Source organism: Xiphophorus couchianus, chromosome 19, assembly GCF_001444195.1.
Source record: "Xiphophorus couchianus chromosome 19, X_couchianus-1.0, whole genome shotgun sequence".
Lineage (NCBI taxonomy): Eukaryota > Metazoa > Chordata > Actinopteri > Cyprinodontiformes > Poeciliidae > Xiphophorus > Xiphophorus couchianus.
The window spans coordinates 23,567,258-23,591,150 of record NC_040246.1 but is presented as its reverse complement, the minus strand read 5'-3'; the positions used below and the strand labels follow the sequence as shown (position 1 = coordinate 23,591,150).

The window sequence follows — 23,893 nt, the reverse complement described above, 5'->3', positions numbered from 1 at the left end:
AAGTTATTGTAAATAACTAATAACTGCTGTTTTTAGAGCTGATGATGTAATGAAGCTGGGATTCATTTTACCTGTCAGGTGTTCAGAGTGGGAGCAGCAGCTCTGACAGCGCCGCCCTGCAGGTCAGAAAGTCCAACACAACTTCCAGACAAAGTGATCTCTGATCGTCTCCTTCATGGTTAAAATCCGTTCATGGAACTTTTATAATATTTTATTTTTCATATTTGTTTAAACTGTTACTGTCTTCACAGATAATCTGTGGAAAGAATATCCTCCATTAAGAGATGTTAATAAATTATAATAATTACTGTTTCATAAACCTGCAGATTTGGTTCATGTGTCACCATAAAAACATTTTTCTTCTTCTTGTCCCGTTTTAGTGCGTCTGACCCAAAAGGCATCGGCTGTCCTTCGTCTCACTGGAGAATATTCACATTACCGACCTGAGAAGGCGAATGAACCGTGACTGAGTCTCATTTGTCTCACATGAAGGGGGAATGAGGACAGGAAGGACGGACAGAATGAACCGTTCCCTTTAATCCAGGAGCTGCAGAGGAGGAAACACTAATTACCTGAACTCTGCCAGCTGTGACCTCACCTTGGAAGCTGCATGAATGCAGAGCTGCACTTAATGAGAAATCCTACTGATTGGCTATTTTAAAGTATTTACTGACCGGCTGGTCTGAGGAGAAACAACATTTATTTTCTGTGCTGCTGGTTTGGCTTCCAGCCTCTAATTGACACCAGGATGCCAGGTGAATGTAATTAGCTGCAATTAGCCACCAGGATGAGGGATTACTGGCAGCATGTGGCAACCTGAGGACAGAGTAGAAACAACCACAGAACTAATGAACTGGTGGTGATTTTTCAATTAGAAACCAAGGAGAAATTGACCTAAAAACAGCCTTTTTACTTTACATTAAGAAAATAATTTATAATTTACTCTGTGGCTTTCTGATTCCCATTTTTAGCTCATACCATTTTTCTTTTTGAAAAGCTGCTAAATTTCACAGGTATGTTTCAGCCAATTACTGATCTTCCATCATTAAAGAAATCTGAGTTTATTTATCAGGAAAAAGCCACACTGAGCCTCACCTACTTTAAAAATGGAACTAAGTTTTGTTTTTATAAAACCCTTCATGCAACAATTCACATATTCCACTTGTTGGATGTGATTTCTTCTTTATAACAGCGAATCAACCCAAACACTAATCCAGCAGACTCTCTGCAGACAACAAACCTGAGAAAGATCACATGACCTCTGACCTCTGACCTCTGACCTGACCCCTGGGTTCCACAGTGGGCCTTCTAGCAGCTGCAGAACATTTCCAGAACCAGAGACTAAAGTCTTGGATCAGAGAAACTCATCCAGACTTTAGTTTCTCTTTAGTGGCTTTGATTCCTGCAGCAGCATCTTCACAGGTCTGATTGACAACCCAGCGGTCCAGAACGCTGCTGCTGGAGTTCTGACTAGAACCAGGAAGATAGAGACACCATCCAGTTCTACACCACCCGGTTCTACTATACTAAATAAACTGGAGTCTCCATAATGTTCCTGAAGAAGCCGCCGTTTGGCTGTAGACGGAGAGCTGGAGGACAGAGGAAGATGTTGCTACCAGGCGCAGATTTCCACAGAGAGAATGAGGAATGAAGCCAGACTCAAGGCCATTTGATGACTAACAATATATATAGTGTTTCATATGTGCAGCGGATCCCTGAACAATCCTTTACTCTGATGAGATTTCATGGCATTGATGAGCTGGAGCGGCTCTGCCTCTGGGTCTCACATCTAGTTTAGAGAAATAACCAATTGCTGCCCTCAGACGGTGATCAATAAATGTTAGAATCAATCCTGCGCTCCGCTGGGAGCTAACTTGAGGACAATACGCCAGTTCTGCTAAGCTGGATGTCAGCAGTCCGTCTCGAACAGCTGTTCAGGGAATTTAGCGATCAATACTGTTAAGAAGAGCCAGAGCAGCGCTGCTACATTAACCTGTTAGCACGGCTAATCTGAGCTAACAGGCTAATCCACAGGGAGAGCCGGCTTCTGATTGGACCAGGCCTCTCCATCCATCCGTCCGTCCGTCCATCCATCCATCCATCCGTCCATCCATCCATCCATCCATCCATTCTGTCTGTTTCTACTATAACTTAATTTCTCTTCCTACTGAATTGTGAGCATCGAAGCTGCAGGTAAGAAATAAAGCACACACTCACAGAAGAGGTGTGTGTGTGTGTGTGTGTGTTTGACACAGTGAGCCGTTAAATCAGCCTTTTAGCATCAGAAGCTGCAGATTAAAAGCTGTAAATGAAAGAATAAAAATCTCTTTCTGTTAATCTGGGTGATTTCATGATGGGCATGTTAGTACATCTTGATGATACACAGATAAATGTTATGAGGAAATTCTGTCATATGCAGAAATCTTCATTTTTAATAGACCAGATAGTTTTTTATGAGGTTTTCACTTCATGTGGAGGAAGTTTAGCTACATTTGGCTGAATTGCTCCAGAACGGCTCAGAGATCTGAAACCTTCATGGAACCGAAACACGTCAGCTGATTCAGTCCTGCTTTAGACGTGGATTTAGAAAAAAACAAAGGAGAGGCAAAAAAGAGAATATCTGTTCAATCACAGCAGCAGCTCCAGCAGCAGCAGCAGCAGCTTCAGCAGCAGCAGCAGCTTCAGCAGCAGCAGCAGCAGCAGCAGCAGCAGCAGCAGCTCCAGCAGCAGCAGCAGCTCCAGCAGCAGCAGCAGCAGCAGCTTCAGCAGCAGCAGCAGCAGCAGCAGCAGCTTCAGCAGCAGCAGCAGCAGCAGCAGCAGCAGCAGCAGCAGCAGCAGCAGCAGCCTTCACTTTGGCTTCTCAGAGCGATGATGTCATCCAGAAACAGAAACACGCCGGGAATAATTGCAAAACCAGTTTTATTTATATTAACACTCAAATGGATATGAGTCATGAAATACTTTAAAAAGGTTTCAACAATTCAAGGCACAAAAAAGCACAATCAAAAGGTTTAAGTCAGTAATAATGTGCAGGCAGATTAATATAATAAATTAAAGGTGTTTTAATGTCATTAAGGATTACAGCAACCAGAGCCAGAACGCGTTCAGGATTCCCTGCCATTCAACACAAAACACGTTTAAAAATCAAAGGATTAACTGATCAGAGTGCAGCTCTGCGTCTCTTGATGCCTCTCTGTTAGTGTCATGGCCGCCGCAGACGGGCCGGTTCTGGTTATTTTGGCGTGTAGGTTGGACTTCCCTCCTCCTCCAGATTGTGTTTCGCAGAGTCTTTGTAGCAAAGTAAACACCAACAAATAAGACAAGGAAAATGAAAAGAGGCACATGAGGCATTTTTCTCAGACTACGAATTTGTTCTTGGTGGTGGAGCCGCTCTTGGTGGCCGTGTCGGCGTGAGACTGGTAGCCGATCGTCATCTTCATGGGGAGCCCCAGCCGCTCCTTGTAAACCCTCCTGTGGGAGAGGAAGCGTAAGCGGCGTGGAAACAGGTCTGCACGTGCTCAGTGCGGCGGCCCGCCTCACCCTATGTGTGTCACAGCCTCCCGGTTCTCGTAGTCAGAGGTCCACACGGCGATTTTATCCCCTTTGTTGCGAATGTTGACGACGGCTCCACAGACGTCGTCGCTGTAGTCGTCAAAAGCCTCTCCGACTAAACACAGCAGCTGATTGGAGGAAGGAAAAGACTCCATGAGTCAGCGCTTTTGACTGAGATAACCTCCGCTAAGTCTGTGCTAACTTTGGAAACGTTTAGCGCTTAGCTTCCCCCAAATTAATCTTCTAATTTACTCTGTTTTTTAACTTTCAGTTGAATAAAGTTTTGCATCTGTGTTGCAGTTTTAGTCATCGACTATTAAACATTCTTCAAGAATTTACATGTTTATGTTCATGCTCTTATTTTGAAGTGGGTCTGTTTCCTGTCCAGCTGAGATGCAGAAATGGTGTCAACATAAATAAATGTAGCGGTTTAGCATTAGATTCCACTACATGTCTTGTTAGTATAGCACGTTAGCCTTAGCTCATGCTAAGTATAATGTTGGTACTTCTCTTTAGTGATACCATATGGGTGTAGCAATTAGCATTAACTAGTTATTACTGATAATTACCATGTGGGTATAGCTCTTTAGCTGAACTAATCTTCATGGATAGCAGTTTAGCATTAGCGTATCTTAACTTTTTAGTTAGTGGGGCTCACTGCTGGGGTTACTGATACCAGTACACCCCTAATGTTTGGTTAAATTCCCTGGTTGGACTTTGATCGCATCATTTTTGCTGCCATCAACAAGCTTCTTGTATCCGGGTTCCTCTCAGCATTATGCTGCCTCTGCCGTGCCTGAAAGCTGCTGTCAGAGATCCCAGGTCTGACGGTTTGATGGATTTCTCATCATGGTTTCTGTCTAATACTCATGTTACCTGCGGCTGTAAGCATTATTCTGAACAGTTTATAAACTATTAAAAGAAGTAAATTAATCTAGAGATCCAGTCCAAAGATCCAAGTACAATATTCAACCCTTCACTTCATTTGGACCAGATTTTAAACAGAACCAGAACCGGCTGCTTTGTGAGAGACATGCATCAGACTGAAGGCAGCACCACTAAAAGCCTCTGATCCATGGCTCCGGGGGTAATCTTCCATTTCTGCCCCCACCAGTGGAACAGCAGAGTATCGGTGTGTAACAGTGAGTCCAGCAGTAATGGCTGCCGTCCTCCCGGGAAGCCCAGGTCCGCCTACCGTCTCCAGCCAGAAGCGGTCCAGGTCTGATCTCCGCTGCTGCTTGGTGAGCGTGATCAGCCAGCGTCCGCCACGCTTGTTCCGCTCGTCCTCCCACATGGGCTCGATGCCGTCCTGCAGCAAAACATCAGCGTGTTTCTACTCACACATCTACAGCTGACAGCAGAGACTCAGCAGCAACGAGGCGTTTCTCAGTTAAACTTTAAAAAATCAGCAAAACTGCTGAGAAAAGCTGCACAGATTTCAATGATCTGAATTCAAACATTCAGATCACAGCTAAAAACTGGTTTCCTTAATCCAGTTTCTGTTTGATGATTCCAGATTGTCCCAGATTTTAATCTGTCACTGATTATTGTCAGATAAATTAACCAATGGAAAAAATGTCTCGTTATAAGTGAAATAATCTGAAAATGGAATGGAACTTTTTCATCAATATTAAAAAATGATTTACTTAAAACCTCTCTATTTTGCTGAAAATGTATTTTCAGTTAGTTTTGCCTCATTTAAAGTGAACTAAAATATATGCATTAGAAATTAGACCAACTTGGTAATACTCTGTGTTTTTGCAGTGTAGGCAGAAAGAGGAAGCTGTCAAAGCTTTTGCTGAATTTTGTAGAATTTTCAATGATATTCAAATTATTTTAATACATAAAATTTTTTCTAAAAGTGTAATAGCTGAAATCAAGAAAAGTCATATTGCACTTCTAGAGAAGAAGCTGAACATTTTGATATATGAATGACTTATGACCTTAACAACATACGGAGCAAAATCCAAAGAAAAACAGACGCAGTCAGTGAAAATGCTTCATAATTACTTTCCCTGTCTTTAGTAACTTTGCACCACTGCCCTGCAGGTTCAGCACATGATGCGGTGAAGCCACAGACCTTGAACAGGGAGTAGTCGCAGCCGGACATGAGGTTGCTGGACAGCTGGATGTGGTTGTAGAGGCTGAAACACAGAGCAGCCGTTAGCAATCCCTCCATCACCGGAGGAGAAGTTGACATTAATTGCTGCTTACGCCCAAAAATCTTCCACCGTGTCAAACTTGGAGATGAGGCGCAGGTTGGCCTGCCATGTTTTGCTCTTGTCGTTCTTGAAGAACCACAGAGACCATCTGTTTGGAGCAGGAAATAAAAAACAGGAGAGAGCTGCTGAATGGATCTGCTGGGTGCTTTGGAGGGAAATTGCTCCGTGAATCATATTTCCACTCTTAGTTGAATAAAATGTGACGCTGCGTCTTCTCTACAGCCCAGACGGCGACAGGCTGAAGAACGAGGAATAAAACAAAATGAGAGCAGAGCTGAAACTGAAGGTGATACGGACAGAAACGGTCAGATGATGCAAAGTGAAGGGCCACCAAACAGAAGGACAGATTAAAGCCGTAATCTGAGCTAATTCCTCCATCTTTACTCTGAAACCGATCCTGAACCTCCACCGGTTCAACATCCAGATGACTGGCCCTTTAAGACCACCACAAAACATCTGAAAGGTCAGAAGGTCAGATTAATAACTGGAAGATTTTTAGATATGGATCAGTTGGATGAACAGTTGGATGATCCAACTCTAACTGATCTATATGCTGTGAAGTAAGTCTTTATTATTATTATTAATAATAATTATAATAATAATAATAACTGATCTTGTGTTTGTGAATAAAATCATATTCCAAAGGAAATCTGGAATATTTAAACACAGCTCTTCTTCTTCTTCTATAGAAGGTAGCTGCTGTTTCTACCTCCTTGTCACTTCCTTCCCTGTGGTGACCTTTGAACCCGTGACATCACGGCTGTGAACCTGTGGGTGTGTGACGAGGAGAAGCTGACCTGTTCTGCAGCGGATGTTTGACGTAGGCCTCTGGGCTCACCATCTCCTTCCCAGAATCCTCGGCTCCATCTTCCTCGGCGTGGGGCGGACTCGGATTGGTTTCCTAGGCAACAGACGGGCAGAACCAGTGAATGGACTCTACGCAGCTCTACACCCCGTGACCCAGCAGCGGTTTCCTGTCCGCCATCTTGTTTCTACAGAGAAGCCTTACTGCTGCAGGGTCATGACCTTTGACCTGCTAATTGAGGACTGTAGAGTCTGACATGGACTTCCTGGTCTGAATCTGCTGGAACGTCTGAGACGTTTTCCTCTTGGCAATACGTTTCCTCTCTGATGGACATGACCTTTGACCCTTCCCAGGTTGCAGTTTTCTGCCTTTGAGTTTCAGAGCAGCAAACAACAAAAAACCAAATCCTGCTTCCTCAGAGGTGGTGATCAGTTAATCAATGAGTTTGATTAACTGATCAATAGTTTGTCTGCTGCTCTATAGAAATAGAAAAGGTGCAAATAGTTTGTTAAAGCAGCTTTTCTATATTTGCTTCATTTCCACTATTTTTCATATCTCTGTACTTTCATGCAAATGTTCTAACATTATAAAATCTGTACTTCTCTATCCAGCAGTTTATATTTTATTAAACTACACATAATTTAACCAAACCAGCACTCAGATCTCTCTGTGTGTCATATTAGCTGTTATGGGTATTTTTATTATGGGGTTTGCATAAATATTGTTGACTGAAAGCATGCTGGGTAATAAAAACTTTCAGATTCTGTTTTTGTTTCAGAAATCATAAAGTGGAATTAGATGTTTTATTTACACAGGAGCTAAAATGCAAACATCAGTTTCTGTTATGTTTCAGGTGTGATGTTGTGAGACAGAAAGGCCAGATGGATCCATCCTACATGCACACAGGAGCGTCACCACAGATCCTTCCTCCCAGCAGCTGTTAGACTCTACAACCATCACTGCTTCAGGAGTTTACAACCTTGGTGATATTTATGGGTTTTTTAATTTCTTGTAGTCTGTTGATATTTTCTATAAAAATTATGCACTTTTAAAAAATTTACCTACAGAGTTGAATATTTCTTTAAACCTGAATATTCTACTTTTAATAACTGTATAGTATTATTTTCCTTATGTTGTAAAATTTGCCCTTATTTTCACTTTGTTGTTGAAATGTTATACAAATAACTTACTGTCATGTCCTTTATATTTTTCAGTTTTATATTTTTTTTACTTTAATGTGAATCTGCATGTTTTCCTTTTAGGGACCCAAAGACGTTTTTTCATAAATGAAAGTTTTGTAAACATTGTATGTATATTTATATAAAATAAACATAAACAATAAACATAGTGCTACCTTCCCTGGAGATGTATTCAACCAACCATGCACCAATTCATACCTGCTGATGTGTAGCACTACCTATTAATCTACTGTAACTTGCATTAATAAAATATTTTTTCTTTTGAGGATGGGGCAACAACACTGAGTTCAGCCCAGGGGCCCACATCCTTGTAAAAACTCCTGGTTCGAAGTAATTCAGACTGAAATTACATTAAAAATAATGAGCAGCTAGCTTAAAATAAAAATATATCCTAAATCATATCATTTAAGCCAAAAACCTTTAAGTTGGGGGCATTTGGAGCCGAAAGCATCCCGGGGTCAGCTCGGACCAATGCAGGCCAGTTGTGACAGCTGAAATGTTTCCTACACTTTAAACAAGAAGCAACACGAACATTTTGACGGCGCTCAATCAGCGAATAGTTCGTACAGCAACGTGTGCGTCGTTTTAAAGCAACATGCAGCATCCGAGCAGAGATTAATGTTCAGAAAGGATCTCATGTTGCTGCTCGTCCGCTCGCTCGAAGTTGGGAGATCTCCACATTCCTCCTCAACGCCCAGCAGGTCGTGGCACAGACAACAGCTTTAAAACTCCCCCAAACACCCCATGAAATCACAGCAACTTCAATTCACCAGCGTGGAAACGCTTTGTAAGGCTTCCGGTCAGCTCTGGGTCTAACCGGAGGCTCTAATTTAGACCAGAAGACCCTCCATATGCTTTGAAACGTTCTTCACAGAGAAGTACTCACCGGTTCGGCGGTAGCCATCTTACAAATCTCTGTTAGGAAAGTGCGCGCTGATTGGTCCGAGCTGTGCCACGTGACTGGGCTGCAGTAGCTCCGCCTCTTCCCCCCCGTCCTGCAGACGAAGGCATGGCGAGCACGGAGGCCAGGAGGGAGTGTGAGACGGAGGGCTGCAGCAGGGACGCCAAACTTCAGTGTCCCACATGTATCAAGCTCGATATTCAAGGCTCCTATTTCTGCTCGCAGGTACGGCTGCTTTTCTCCGCTCTGCCCGGTCGGGAACGCCCTCACCGGGGCAACAGACCCCGGCCGGCCGGGCCCGCTGTCACATCACGAGGCTGCTAACTCAGCTGTTAGTCTGCTAACGTGTCTTCAGGCTGCTTAAAAACTTATTTACACAACGTTTGTGAGCATATTTTAGTCGTTTAATAGTATAAAGGCTGGAAGTTATGTACAGTGTGCCAGTGACCGGTTGTATTATGTTGTTTTTAAATTTGTAAGGCCCAGGAGAGACGTTTAGCGAGCTAACTCGCTACAGTGAGTGATGGAAGAGCCATCAGGCTCACATTACTTATTAAAAGAGACGCGCTGTGTGAAAACCTCACATTAAAAGCCTTTAGCAGGGTACTCTGCTGAGCCACCCTGCTGGGTCTGTGTCTGTCGAAACCAAACCCCTCCCAGACATGTGAATGCAACTTTAGGGAGGCTATCACTGGTTTTACTGGTAACACTGGAGTCTGCTTTCTGCATCACTGCGATCAGATGAGCATCTGTTGTTTTGGTTCTTTATCGTCCAAAACGGACAGATTTTAGGCTAGACGGGTTTCATTGATGATATCCTGAGTTTGCTTTGCTGATCGCAGCCTGTTGATCCGGAACCTGCTGTTTGTTCAGTTCAACCTAAAAGATGCTCCTTTCACCCAAAGGGAAATTAAATGAAGCCCGTCACTAGAAGCTGTTCATCCACTAATTACATGATAAAATAAACGAGCTCCATAATTTCAATTTGGACCACAATCATAAAGAGATGCTGAAATGTTTTCTACAAAATGCAATTTTACAATTTTAAATGCAATTGAAAAGCCGATATTTTGAAAAATGCTGCAAAGATTTAACACCCAGTAAGAAGTGCTCCGTTTGCACTTTCATTTTTAATAAACTGGCTCTTTTGCTGTTTTCCTGTGTAAATCTCCTTTTTTGTTCCGGTTGGATATTTAAGATGTTTTCCACTTCTATGTTACAGTTTTAAAATAAATTTAAAGATCTTCTTTTTAATCGTAGAGGATGTGTTTGCATTAATATACCTTTCAATGTTATATTAAAATTGTATGAAAATGACAATATTGTTGTTTATTACAATCATTTCTGGGCCAGTTTATCGTGCATCAAAATCATATCATCCAAGATTCTTCAAAGAGTTGCTGTGGATGGTGATGCTGTGACTCCAGTAGCAGTCAGTCTTCCAGCCAGTCTCCTAGGCCTCTGACTGCAGACTGTTGCTGTTTAAGGTCTCATGACCAACATGCTAGGAGCTCATTATCCAGGCAGCAGAGACCCACCTGTCAAGTCTCCCATTTATTATTACCGAATTTTACCTCCCGTATTAATATCTTCCTGTAAATATCCCGTATTGTTCCCACCCCATCCCCGCTGGCATTACTTGCGTCTCACGTTAGCTTGTCTTCCTCCTCACGTTGACGGTAATGTTATGTTACACGTAGGCCTGTCGCGATAAATGATTAATCAATTAATGTACAATAACTTAAAACTATCCACATCATTTTAATTATCAGCATTATCGTCTCTTCCGACATTTTTCTCTTTCTGTTAATGACACTGAATGAAAAAAGGCTCAACTCCGGTGCTCTCCACTGACCTCTGACCTCATTTCCTTAGTGTGAAGCCCAGCGCACACGACACGATCTTACAGCTGTCGGCCGATTGTCGGCCCATTTTTAAAACCTGACAGACCACACATTAGCCGACAGAAATCCTAGGTATAACGGTTCCATCGGGTTCGGTCCTGCCATGTGGTGTCCAACAATGGGCACAAAATAATGGCTACAAGTTCAGTGAACTAATTTTAAAACCAGGCATTAATCAATGCTTTACTACAATCTACCTGCAATGCATGTGGCTAGTGTCAGTGTAAAGTCCTGACTGAATGAAAATCATTAGAACCTGTTTACGTCACGTTAATGAAGAACAGCTGAAAAGTTACCAGGTTTATCAACTGCAGTAGCAATTTGGCTCCAACTCCTCCTCTTGTCATTTCTATATTCTTTGCATGTTGAAGAAACATTAATGTTGTTTCCACATATCATCTCCAATGTCCGCTGGACTTCAGGATGTGTCAGCTGTTTGGGATTCCCCTCCATAATTTCCCCTCAGAAAACAGGAGGACAATCCGCGCTTTCTGATTGGCTACCTGTCACATTCAACAGGTTGCGTTAAGATCCCAGTCGGGAAAAACCCTGATTTAGATCAGAGCGGCAACGACGATCTACCGTAACACACCACACAATCTTAGAAAGACCAACGATCTAACATTGTCATAAGGGGAAAAATAGGAGCAAAAATCATGTAGTGTGAACTATTGCATCAGGTAGTCGATGTGCCCATTTTCTCTATTTAAATCTAATTATTACTGAAGGGCAACATAATATACAGACTTCATAATCTGCACTCTTTTGGTTGAATGCAGTATTTATTTCCACTTTGGCTTTATGTTGTTTAGTTTTTATCAAGTACATTTTTTGTTAATGGAGACTGAGAATCCATTTTGTTTTTGGTTGTTTTATTTATTTTGTTTATCAGTTCCAGTGTTAAATATTATTTTGAAAATAAATTGTATCTATCTTTGGCAGGAAATCACATGCATTATTACGTCATTTCCATTAAATCAGTGTAAAAAGGTCTTCAGACAATATTATCGTTTATCGCAATAATTTTTGAGACAATTAATCGTTCAGCAAAATTTGCTATCGTGACAGGCCTAGTTACACGTCCCCCTTACGTTAGTGTCGCTCTGACAATAACACCAGACGGCGACATTTTCTGTATTCTCAAGTCCAAAACTTGACAGGTATGAACTGAGATGATATTCTGCAGTAATGTGTCCTGGATGGATCAGTTGTTAGCCAGCTCTGCTAATCCACCTCCTTTGCTTTTTAAACTTTAATCCAGGCAGAGAGATGCTGCAGTAGGGGATATGATCCTTGCATATTTCAGCCAGTTGAACATGCTTCTCTCTGCAGGAATGTTTCAAGGGGAGCTGGACGTCTCACAAGCTGCTCCACAAAAAAGCAAGTATGTTCCCCGGCTCTGTGCTTCATGTAGTCCTGTTAAAGTCCAGACCAAGTCACCTGAGTCACGTTTTGTTTTTCCAGAGGAAGACAAGCACCAGACTGAAGCTAAGAACTGCGTGGAGAAGGACACCAACACAGATCCCTGGCTGGGGTACCGCTACACAGGCAAACTACGGCCACACTACCCACTGGTGAACTCTCCCTCCGTGTCTAATATTCACTCCTTAATAATGCAACTTCCTCAAATGTCTGGGAAAGTTTGGAAGTTGATTTAGGAATCATCTGTTGGAGGACAAAATGATCTGGAAAACTCTACCTCCTGTTTTTTCTCTTTAACGTTGTCTAAATGATCCATCCATCCAGTTAAGCTCAGGATTATTATCCCCTGATGAAATCACACAAAACTCTTAGTGTTTCCATGGAAACCACTGTAATGGAACAGGGTTCCCCAGTGTATTTTAGGTCTGGCAGCCCGCCATGCTTTACTAGCCCCACCGCCAGACTAAGCCTTTCTTATTTATGTTTTTCTGAAAATAAAAATAAAAAATTGCTTCTTTTTTTTTTTTTTTCTTTTAAGCCGGATTGCAAGCGTCTCTGTTGCTCTGAGCGTTTCACTGGCGTAGCAGAATTATTCCTAAAATATATGTTTATAGAAGATAGCTTTATAGTTTATGCATTTAAAGCCAGACCAATCACACCGCTGGCGGCTCTACGCGTTGCCTCGCGCCGCAGCAGCTGGATGTCTTAGTAACCTCAGCAGGATCGCGCGCCTCCTTTCACTCAGACTGAACACAGACTGACCTGTATGGATATTTACATCAACCTCCTGTGAGGAATTATGTTTCTTTCCAGAGTTTTTGATCAAGGTAGGAGTTTAAACCCCAATGTGTTAGCTCTGGTTGCGCAGCTCTACGTGAACCACAGGCTTTCAGAGAAGCAGTGAGAATGATTTATATTTGTGGAAAAAGAAATTTGTGCGTCTTTTTCATCTCAACACGCTGCCCAGCGCCTGACGCTGTCTGCACTGATAAAGTTCATGTCTGTGTTTCCGATTAGCCGGAGCGTTAGCGGTTAAAGAACCAGCGCTAACCTCATCATGTAGGTTCAGCCGGTGAGGAGTTTTCACGCTCCTCGTAGTCACGCATCATGCTGGTTTTATATTATTTTATTTTTATGATTACATGATGCATCAAACCATATCAAACGCTTTGTCCACTTAGAGTTAATGAGCGCTGAGATCTGAGAAACTGGAGCAACCAAAACAGTTTCTGTCTCTTATTAAAACTCAGAAATGTTAGAGCTGCTAAAGCCACATTAGCATTAAATTAAATCTCAGTTTGTTGCTCATCTCTGCTCAATGCAGCAGATTGAACTCATCCTGCAGGGCCGGTCCAAGGCTGCATGAGGCCTGGGGCAGAATCTGACCTAGGGGCCCCTCTTGCTGCTAAAACCATCAGCACCTCTAACAGCTTCTGGGTTGGATTTAATCTGGGAGAGAGAGAGTAGATTAACTGGCCAACATAAAAAACAATAAGTTATAATTGTATTTGTGAACAAACAGCTCAAACTCAAAGATTAAACTCACAGCATCAGATTGTTGCTATGGTAACAAAATAATCTGAGTATGAAGATTGGTCTTTGAACTTTTACAAAGTAAACTTGCCAGCTCTTTAAAATCTTACATTTAAATGTTAAACAATTTAAAATCTTTTAATTTATGTTGAAACAAATTAAATCAAATTTAGCAGCATTGATAATCTCAATAAATAAATGTTACATTATATATCTGTGTTAAAATATCAGCCTTTATGGCCCCTGAAGCCCTGGGGGCCCGATGGAGCCGCTGACTTCATTTGGATTAAACAGAAGTGCAAATAATTCATATTCATCTTAATTGTATTTTTTGATTAGTTGATTTTCAGACTAGTTCTGGGTTTAAATATCGTTTCACTGCCATGTTTTTCTGTAACATGTAATAACCCAGTAATGTTTTTACTTTTCCTGTCAACTTGACATGTTTTAATAGAAAAACCCGGCGGACTCCTCGGCGCCGCCCGGCGGGCTGAGCAGGTTTACTGGGGGAAACTCTGTGGAAACTGTTCATTACTGTATTGTTTCCAAAAGAGCAAAGAGAAAATCGCCACAAAGTTTAATCTGCAGATTTTATTATGATGGAGTTTTAGGGCCAGGCTCAGCAAAAATAATTTAAATAAAGTCATAATATTGCAAGAAAAAGTCGTACAATAGTCAATCAAAATACTATAAATAATGAAGTCATAATATGAGACTGAAGTTGTTATTAAATTTGTAATAACATCAGAATAAAGTCACACATGGACTCGAACCGAACCAGAGTTCACTTGAACTGGTCCCAGAACAGATTACAGGTGGACCAGAGTTCGCTTAGCATTCACACTTCTCCAAACAAACCGGACTTTCTAAGTAAACGGACCGGAGTTAATTAAAGCGGACTAATTGTTGTTGCTGTGATCTAACTTGTGTTCTTGGTTCCTCTGCCAGACCCCCATGCGACCGGTTCCTGGTGACATCCAAAGACCCGACTATGCGGATCATCCCAGAGGTAACAGAACTTTCTCATGGTTCTACAAAATCAGAACAGGTATCAGGCCAGCTTTAAGGTGTGGATTCTTTCTTGGTTGGCACTGCCTCCATCCACAGTGGTGGTAACTGGTTTTACTGTGGACAGATCCACTGGTTTCCAGTTGATTAGCGCCTCCTGGTCGTTGATCATCCTAACTGATGTCTTTTCCTCTGGAGGTGACCGTTTGGCTCTAAGTGGACTGTTCAAACCTGCTGCTCAGACTCTAAACTGTAACTGGACCCATTTTTTGATAAGTTGCTAGATTTGTTTCTAGTTGCTTTTCTGAAAGAAAAAAAAGTTGCTGAGTATAGCAACAAAGTTGCTAAGTTGGCAACGGGGCTTCTGTCATTCGGACCAAACCCACTCTTGGCCACGCCCCTGTGTGTATTTAGGCTCCGCCCACTTTGGCAGGGCCAAGGGGGTTTGTGTTCAAAATCGAACCAGTTTAACTGAACTGTCCTGGTTCTGGTCAGATACTTGGACCAGATGGAACCACACAGTTCCGCTGCAGCGTCCTGGGTCCAATTGGGTTGGTATCAGAGGGTTTGGTCCGCTCAGATCCAGTTGGGTCCGGCTAGGTCTTTCGGATCCGGTCAGGACCGGTTGGTTCGGATCCAATCCAGTTGGGTCAATATCATAGGGTTGGGTCCGTTCCGGTTGGTATTGTCGGGTCGGATCCGGTCGGGTCGGATCCGGTTGGTGTTCTCCATCAGGACGGTTAACCCCGCCTCTCCCTGTGGTTCTGATCGGTTTCCCCGTCTCGCCCGGACCATCTTGTGTCGCCTCATGTTGGGTTTATTTATGAGCCGAGCCGTAGCCGTGGCAACCTTTGTACCCACAGATCCGTCTGTACTCATGTAGCCATGGTTACCGCCTCCCTTCGGAACCGACTGTTTGTTCGCGCGGACTAATGTTTCAGAAAGCCGGCCGGAGCGCTGTGAGGCGTGTTTTACATGCAGGTGCTCCGAAGCGCTCTGTTCCTAAGCAACCGCCCAACCTGCAGCGTCCTGCTGGGCGCTGGACGTAATCAAAGATTAATGAGGCCTGTTTGGGCCAAACGGCTGTTTTGTGAGTAAAACTGCTCGTGTTTTCCCGTTCCTCCCGCCGCAGTCGGACTCGGCAGCGTGAGTGTCATTAGAGCTGCAGCTGAGCGCAGCCCTGCAGGAGCAGCCGGTTATTCATGGCGCCGCGAGGAGCCTTTCATGCTTCTACTGTTTAGGATTCAGGCTGGAAGAGCTGTCACAACGAGACGCCTCGCTATCAGCTCTTCATGTGCTGCTCCAGTCTGCTCAGGCTTTCTGTTGGCTCTGCATTCGTTAGAAGACATTTTATTATTTCTCCCTGTAGCTTTACAGAAAACACTCTGCAACAATCTGAACTATAAACTGAAACAGTTCAGTTGATTCTCCTGCTTCATATTATATTAATAACATTCTGAATTGCTGGAGCTTCATGAAGGGTTTCAACTCGGTCTTTGAACAGTTTCCACGTCTCAAAGTCTTCCAGAACACAAAAACCCGACTTCATTTTCATGTCGCCTTTCCAGACTTCCCTCTCTCTCTTCAGCCGCCTGCCCCACCAGGAGAATCCCAAAGCGCTCCCTGGTTCCTGCAGCGTTTCCTGGATCTACAGCTGGAAGACACAGGAAAAGCTGCAGGGACTCGGTCTGTTTTCCTCCTGATGGTCCGGTAGACCCGGTTCTGGAGCGGTCTCAAGTCCGCTTGGCATTCACATTCAAACCGAACCAGAGTTCACTTCAGCCGAACCCAGACCGAGGTCTGGAGGACCAGAGGTCAGAGGTCGATAAGCGTTCACACCTCACCAACTGAACCGGACTTTGACTAGGCAAACTGACTAGAATTGGATCGAAGCGGACCGGAGTTGATCATTCACTGGACTGCAGTGAATGATGAACCCATAGAAACTTCTGTCTTCTGTCGGTTCATCAGGCGAACGTTAAACATTTTATTCTGAAAAACAGATTAAACTAAAATCTGAGCCTGGAAGGTTGAAACTGCAGAGTGTTGCGTTCAGGTTCCTGTAGGAAATCTGCCTGTAGGGATCCTGGCTTTGCTTTCTGGTAGTACCTGCTTATGCTGTAGTTCAGTGGTCCCCAACCACTGGTCCAATTGGTACCGGGCCGCACAAGAAATAATGAACTACTTCCGGATCTTTTATTTTGAAAATCCTAAACCGGATTTTACCGGTTACGTCTTGCGTGTCAAAATTGAGCCAACTTGCAGCAGAATGAGTAACAAAACAACATCAGAGTACAGTTCGCGGTTCACCTTTCACAGTCTCGCTGCTTCACAGATTTACATCGTGCATTGTGTTCTGCATTCTGATTGGCTAAACAGTCTCTCCATTTCTTCTCTACCTGTGTGTCAACAACGTTGCGGTATAATATGTACACGTACGCAAAACAGCTTGCCATATTTAACATAACCGATGGTGGCATGTCGGTTTATAAGAATCTTTTTGCCCAGAAGAACAAAGAGCGACAGCAGCTACCGATAACTATGTTCTTCTCTCTAAGAAACCCACCTGCACCGCGGGCTTTAGAAGAAGAAAAATCCGCTACACAGCGGAGTCAGGATGCAGCGGCTCAGTCAGAGAGCATTGAAATACACGGGAGTCACTATTTGTCCTACTGTACTTTGTTTTGTTTTTTTTCATAATAATTATTTATTTTCTCCCGTTCTAATCCAATAACTCAGGTCGCGGTGGGGCGGCGCTGATCTCCGCAATTCGGGCCCGGGAATCCGCCTTCAGTTCATATTAAAATTATTATTTTACAGTACAGTAGTTATTTGTTAAATAAAAAGAAAAAAAAGTTTATACAGTACTTTTTATTTGTTAAACAAATGTTTGGGCCTTTAAAAAGGTTTTGTTCTTTGGTTTCAATGTATTATGGAGTATTTTATTGTATAATAATTGTAAAAAAATAAAGGTTGCTACTTCGCGGATTTCGCCTACCGCGGGTTCATTTTGGAACGTAACCGCCGCGAAAAACGAGGGTTCTGCCCTCCCCACCCCCCGACTCTATACTTACCCCCCCCCGTCCCCAGCAAAACTGCGAAGGGCTGACCGGTCCGCGCGACTAAAAAGGTTGGGGACCGCTGCTGTAGTTCATGTAGTTTGGTCTCTAATTATTGTTGAACCTCTCTAAGCTTGCAGGAGTCAGACGCCACAGAAGGTAAAACTCAGTAAAGATTTTATTGTAATGTCTATTTACAGTGTAAATGAGCCCTTCAGCTGTGATGGAGTCAGAGTTACTAAAGCCCTGCTGTGTATCAGTGAGGACATTTTAGTTAAAATCATAGACTTGTTTTTGTTTTTGCTGTTCCTCATTGTCAAACTCCCAGCTGAAGGGTTTCTGTATCTTATGTTTTCTCCTACATATAATGTTGTTTTTAAGTTATTTATGTGCCCAAAGGTCTGTATTATTATTATTATTATTGTTGTTTTTATTTTTGCTGTGTATCAGTGAGGACGACCAGCAGCTGCTCTTCTGTTGGCTCTGCATTCGTTAGAAGACATTTTATTATTTCTCCCTGTAGCTTTACAGAAAACACTCTGCAACAATCTGAACTATAAACTGAAACAGTTCAGTTGATTCTCCTGCTTCATATTATATTAATAACATTCTGAATTGCTGGAGCTTCATGAAGGGTTTCAACTCGGTCTTTGAACAGTTTCCACGTCTCAAAGTCTTCCAGAACACAAAAACCCGACTTCATTTTCATGTCGCCTTTCCAGACTTCCCTCTCTCTCTTCAGCCGCCTGCCCCACCAGGAGAATCCCAAAGCGCTCCCTGGTTCCTGCAGCGTTTCCTGGATCTACAGCTGGAAGACACAGGAAAAGCTGCACAGGAAAAGAAAAGCTTGATTTCTACAGTAGTCCTTGTCCCTGGAGATGTGAATGTTTTGCTTGCAGCTCAGTATTTAATTGTCCACTGCTTGACAGTGGCATCATGGGAGGTGGTGACTAGAGTGTGTCACATGACGTCCAGAGGTCATGTGACTGATGGTGTTTGTCTCCGTCCCACAGGGATGTCCGAGTCCGAACAGTTCCTGAAGGGGACGTCTCAGATCAAGATCCTGTCTCCTGAGGACATCGAAGGCATGAGGGTGGTGTGCAAGGTAACTCCGCTGACCTCTGACCTCTCAATGTGTGAAGCTGCGCTCTGACCCCTGACCTCTGTGCAGCTGGCGCGGGAAGTCCTGGACATCGCCGCCATGATGGTGAAGCCGGGCGTCACGACGGAGGAGATCGACCACGCCGTTCATCTGGTATGGCAGCAGAAACACGATTTCCTTCTGCTGAGTCACACTAAGACCGAAACATAGAAAACTATCAGCGGATTTCAGGTCATGCTGGAAATGAAGAGGGAGGGAGAAGCTGCTAAGACGTTTCCTCAGCTTCCAGGAGAATCAGCTGCAGCAGCTAAGCTCTTTCATTAGCATCATTAGCATCATTAGCCTCGTGTTTTCACAGCGTTTGGCTTCAGGCTGCAGCAGGGCGGCTCCCCAGAGGGAAACCTGCTAACGTCTGAGTGGCTTTATGTTCACATTATCTGTTTGCCGAGAGCCTCACAGAGCGCCGTCATCATAACAGCTGATCAGTGATGAAAGCTCTGATTGGTTCTACGTGGCTCTGCTCTGATGCAGCCACTGCTGGTTCTGCTGCTGGTTCTGGGTCGGTGCCCACCAGCTGCTGGTTCTGTGTGTTCCAGGCCTGCGTGGCGAGGAAGTGCTACCCGTCTCCTCTCAACTACTACAACTTCCCCAAGTCCTGCTGCACGTCTGTCAACGAGGTGATCTGCCACGGCATCCCGGACCGGAGAGCTCTGCAGGACGGAGACATCCTGAACGGTCTGCTGGGCGGGGCATTAAAAGGGGCGGGGGGTATTAAGGGTATTAATGATGAACGCTTTCTCTCTGATGATGAATGTTTTACCCAGTTTTAGCCTCTTTCTGCTGCTGCTCCGCTCTGACAAGACGGATCGTTTCATTACCCTTCAGTCAAACCCCCCACAGTTTCTGCTAACCTCCAGCCTGGAGCTGCAGCTTCTGATGATTAATCGGATAAAAGATTTCCACACTCTGCAGATTTTTAATTTTTAACTTTTCTCTTGAGCCTTTTTTATACATGACAAATATATTATTCAGTCTCACCAGTTTTTCACCAAAAACAGCAAATGGCTGCATTTTTTTTCACGCTAGTGATTAATTCTGAGTTTGGTGCAAAAATGTTTGAAAACTTTGGGTTGAAGTGATTCCAACTCCCACCTGCAGGTGGCAGTATTTACTCTACGACTCTTCCGTCTCAGCCTGACCTCAAATGACGAGTTACAAAATTCACATTTAGCAGAAATGTAGAACCACAAAATCAGTGAGTTTGACTGGAAAAAATCACAACAATCCCAAAGTCCAGGAGGAAATGATTAAAAGATGCAAATGATCAAAAACTTCCTTTTTGAAATGAGAAATAAACGTTTTATAACAGCATTCCTTTAGTAAACACTTCATAATTTGTTGCAAAGGATGCTGATGATGTTTTTACAGTCAGTATCCTCCAGTTAACAGTCGATTACTAAATTAGTCGACAGTTATTCCAGTAATTGATTGATCCGGTTAATTGTTTTTGCCCTAATTGAGTCAAGCATGTTTGTCTTCTGCAGTGGACATCACTGTCTACCATAACGGTTTCCATGGCGACCTGAATGAGACCTTCTTCGTGGGCGAGGTGGAGGAAGGAGCCAAGAGGCTGGTGCAGACGACGTACGAATGCCTGATGCAAGCCATCGACTCGGGTATGAAGGCGCGCCGCCGCCGTGTGTTTGGTGTGTGATGGTGTCTGACCCCAGTGTCGCCCCCGCCCACAGTGAAGCCCGGGGTGCGCTACCGGGAGCTGGGGAACATCATCCAGAAGCACGCTCAGGCCAACGGCTTCTCCGTGGTGCGCAGCTACTGCGGCCACGGCATCCACCGGCTTTTCCACACGGCGCCCAACGTCCCACATTACGCCAGTGAGTCGCAGCGGGAAGCTACGGCAGGCCAGTTTAACATAAAATCACCACATTCCCCAGATCTGAAAAAGAATTTTACTACACGCATTTTAATCAAAACATATTGACAAAATATGCAACATCTTCAGTTCAAAAGCTTTTTGTTGTGAGTGAGCTAGAATCTTCAACGCTTTAAAGGCCCAGCCATGATTATTTTATACAGGAGTTAAGAAAGACCCATGTGATGCCACTGAGCTGTCCCATCAGCTGCCTGCAGAATTTTGGGTTTTCTGCATAAAATTGTCTGAAAATGTCACCATATAGAAAACTTGAAGACTGCTCCAGAAATCTGGATGTTTTCTGTCCTGTTTATTATGAAACTGAAGTAAAAAAAACATGGTGGATACAAGAGGAGTGCTTTTATGTTGTCTCTCCCTTCATATCACTAATTTCACTCTCAAGATTTTAAAATGTGCTTCCTTGAGCTGAAAAAGACTAAATCTGTGCTTCTTGTTTAGCCAGAATATAATTAAAGATATCTTAAAGATATCATGTAAAATTAACATGGATTATAATAATAATGTTTTTCCCTCATCCAAACCTGTAGTGTTTCTTTGATTCTTTTATGTTTGAGAAATACTTTTATTTACATGGCAACCACTCAGCTGTGCAAAACGCCTGGGTGGACCTAGCCCCGCCCTCGAGGCGCAGCTCCTCCCCCACTCAGCTCCTTCAGACTAGCCGGCAGCAATTAGTAAACAGCGAATGGAGCTGCTGCTCAGAGCATTAAAGGGTTAATAGAAGAGCCATGTTGGGATGACTTCCTGGAGGCGGAGCTTCAGGAAGAGCAGGAGGTTTTAAAGAGACAGAGCAGAGGCGTAAATCCCAGGGGTGGCAGGGGTTCCGGACCCCCCAGTCTTGGGAAAGTCTGGAATTGCCCCCCACCCCCCCCAAAAAAAATCATTGAATACATGTTTGCATTTAAATAATATAATTATGAAAAGGCAAAAGAAACGAAGAACAAAATAAATCTGTCATTTATCTCAGAAAAAAATGAGAATACATTTTTAGGTCCCCCCTACCATTATTAGAACAATGGTTCAGTCCAAAGTGTGGGAGGAGCAAGAGCAGCTGAACGGTACCGGCTCCGTTAGAGCCACTGGAGCTAGCTGCTAGCTGTTAGCTGTGACTCTACAGCACAAATGAAAATCCCTCCAGTCAGTAAATACTTAAAGTAAAAGACATGTAAACATTTTATTTACTTTCACTGCTCAATAGAGTGAAACACATGAACAATAATCAGACTGCAGTTTGTTATTTCATTACTTTGGCTGAATCATGATGAGCTGCCTCATTAGCAAAACTGCTACACTGTTTTCATAATGAGGCAACTCATCACAATTCAGCTTTTTTATCAAAGGTGGCAAACATCTCATTCATATTTAACTCTTTAACTTTTAGTTAATTAGAGTTTGAAACTGGAGGAGGAGCTGAGGAAGTGGACCAGCTCAGAGTGGAGCTGAGAACTGATAGAAGAAACAGAAAGTTATGGCTTTATTTCTCACTGTCTTCAGCCTTTAAAAGCACAAAATAAAATCTGAATATTTTTCTATATAAACCCTGCTGCTTTAAATGTTTCGTTTAAGTTATGATATTCCCCAGATATTAATTTTTATCTACTTGTTGGCTCTCAGTCATCCAGGACATGACAAAACTAAAAAAGGCTTAAAAATAAAGCAACTTAACAAGTTATAATTTAAACAGTCCATAACTTGTATTATGAGCCATTTCAATAAATCAATGTTTATGAGGAATTTTATTAAGATCAGTTACTCATTAAAGCTTTTTTATTTAGAACCTTAAATGTTTGTAAAGATGCAGCAGAGATTAGATCAGACTGAACAAAACTCATAGAAGCAACATTTAAATTTTAGTTTTATTTCTCTGCAGGCTGTTGACTGAGAATAAAACATGTTTGATCATTTTTGGTCCTGCAGCTTGAATGTGGTTTAAAAACTTATTAAACCACATTTTATGTTACATTTCGCTGTAACTTTGATCCTCCCAAAATTGGTCTAAAGAAGTTTTTCTGTTAATAATGAGATGGATTTACGCTCTGGAGGCAGAGGCCCAATTTAAAGCGCTAAATCAGGAAGTAAAATTTCTTTTAAGTTATATTCGATATTTACATAATTTTTATAATAACTGAGAGTAACATAGTTACTGGATTGTTCTTTAAAATGGAAAACTCGTATTACTGCCCCTTTAATGAACTAACATGTTTGATTTCTGGAATGTGTGATAAAGTGGATTTTATGCTATAACGGCCTGCCATAGGGAATCAGGTGGGGACTCTTTCCATCACCCTCATTTCTGTTTTTTCCCCCAGAAAACAAAGCGGTTGGGGTCATGAAGCCGGGTCATGTGTTCACCATCGAGCCAATGATCTGCGAGGGTGAGTGACGCTGCGGGTCGCCTGCAGGACGGCGGTCCGGCTCTGGCTAACACCCGCTGTGTGTGTGTGTGTGTGTGTGTGTGCGCGCGTGTGCGTGTGTGTGTGTGTGTCCAGGCGGCTGGCAGGACGAGACGTGGCCCGACGGCTGGACGGCGGTGACCCGGGACGGGAAGCGGTCGGCCCAGTTCGAACACACCCTGCTGGTGACGGAGACAGGCTGCGAGGTTCTGACGCGCCGCCTGGAGGACAACGGCCGGGCTCACTTCCTGGCCCAGATGTAGGCGCCGCCGGAACCGGCGCCCAGGACTGGACCCGACCAGACACCCGGCACCGCAAACTCACTCACAGCTCAAAGGAAACTCTGAATTAAAGTGGGTTCCTCAGATGAAGTGGAAGTTCTGGAATGTGTCTGTAAAGTTTTCTGTTTGGTCTGGAGGAAGCAGATATTTATGAAGTTCACCCACGCTTTGCCAGAACTTTCCTTGAGGTTATTCTCCAGGTAGAAAAAGTTCCTGGAAAGTTCTGGAAAAGTCCTAAAAGAATGAGTTTAGGTTTGGAGAGACAGCAGAGTTTAAATCTTTATTTCCAGAGCAGAATGCGGCTGCAGCTTTAACCATCATCAAACGGCCATCCTGAGCTAGCTTAGCTTACGATGCAGCTGCTGCATGACGGAGGTTCTGGAGGTTCTGGTACCGTGAGCGCTGGTGTAGCAGAACGAGCCTTAACGTGTGGATGTCTGACCTCTGACCTGCTCGTCTCACCTTCATCCTGCGTCACCTGGATGCCGTCGTTGTTTCTCTGCACTCTGTACTTCTGATGGAGTAATAAATGACTCTTCTGTATCTCCGTGTGGCTCGGTT

General features: G+C 43.4%; 2 protein-coding genes across 3 annotated transcripts; one reads left to right on the top strand and one right to left on the bottom strand.

Annotated features, from left to right (window-relative positions):
• Positions 1-3,046: 3,046 nt before the first annotated feature.
• eif4eb (eukaryotic translation initiation factor 4eb) lies at positions 3,047-8,763 on the bottom strand. The gene is made up of 7 exons (XM_028000613.1): positions 8,665-8,763; positions 6,572-6,675; positions 5,767-5,862; positions 5,633-5,696; positions 4,748-4,861; positions 3,541-3,680; positions 3,047-3,471 (listed from the first exon to the last, which is right to left on the bottom strand). Exons 1-7 carry the CDS (start codon positions 8,680-8,682, stop codon positions 3,357-3,359), a joined length of 651 nt encoding a protein of 216 aa, XP_027856414.1. The 5' UTR covers positions 8,683-8,763; the 3' UTR covers positions 3,047-3,356.
• Positions 8,748-23,875, top strand: metap1 (methionyl aminopeptidase 1). Of its 2 annotated transcripts, XR_003593358.1 has the most exons (12): positions 8,748-8,904; positions 11,916-11,967; positions 12,048-12,157; positions 14,487-14,547; positions 18,619-18,710; positions 18,777-18,860; positions 19,304-19,442; positions 20,252-20,383; positions 20,456-20,599; positions 22,968-23,033; positions 23,148-23,404; positions 23,623-23,875. XR_003593358.1 is itself a non-coding variant. In XM_028000609.1 (11 exons), the coding sequence occupies exons 1-11, from the start codon at positions 8,788-8,790 to the stop codon at positions 23,312-23,314; spliced, it is 1,164 nt and encodes a 387-aa protein (XP_027856410.1). In that variant the 5' UTR covers positions 8,748-8,787; the 3' UTR covers positions 23,315-23,875. The 2 variants fall into 2 exon arrangements, 1 of the variants encoding a protein (XP_027856410.1); XM_028000609.1 differs by having other exon boundaries at positions 23,148-23,875.
• The last annotated feature ends 18 nt before the right edge of the window (positions 23,876-23,893 follow it).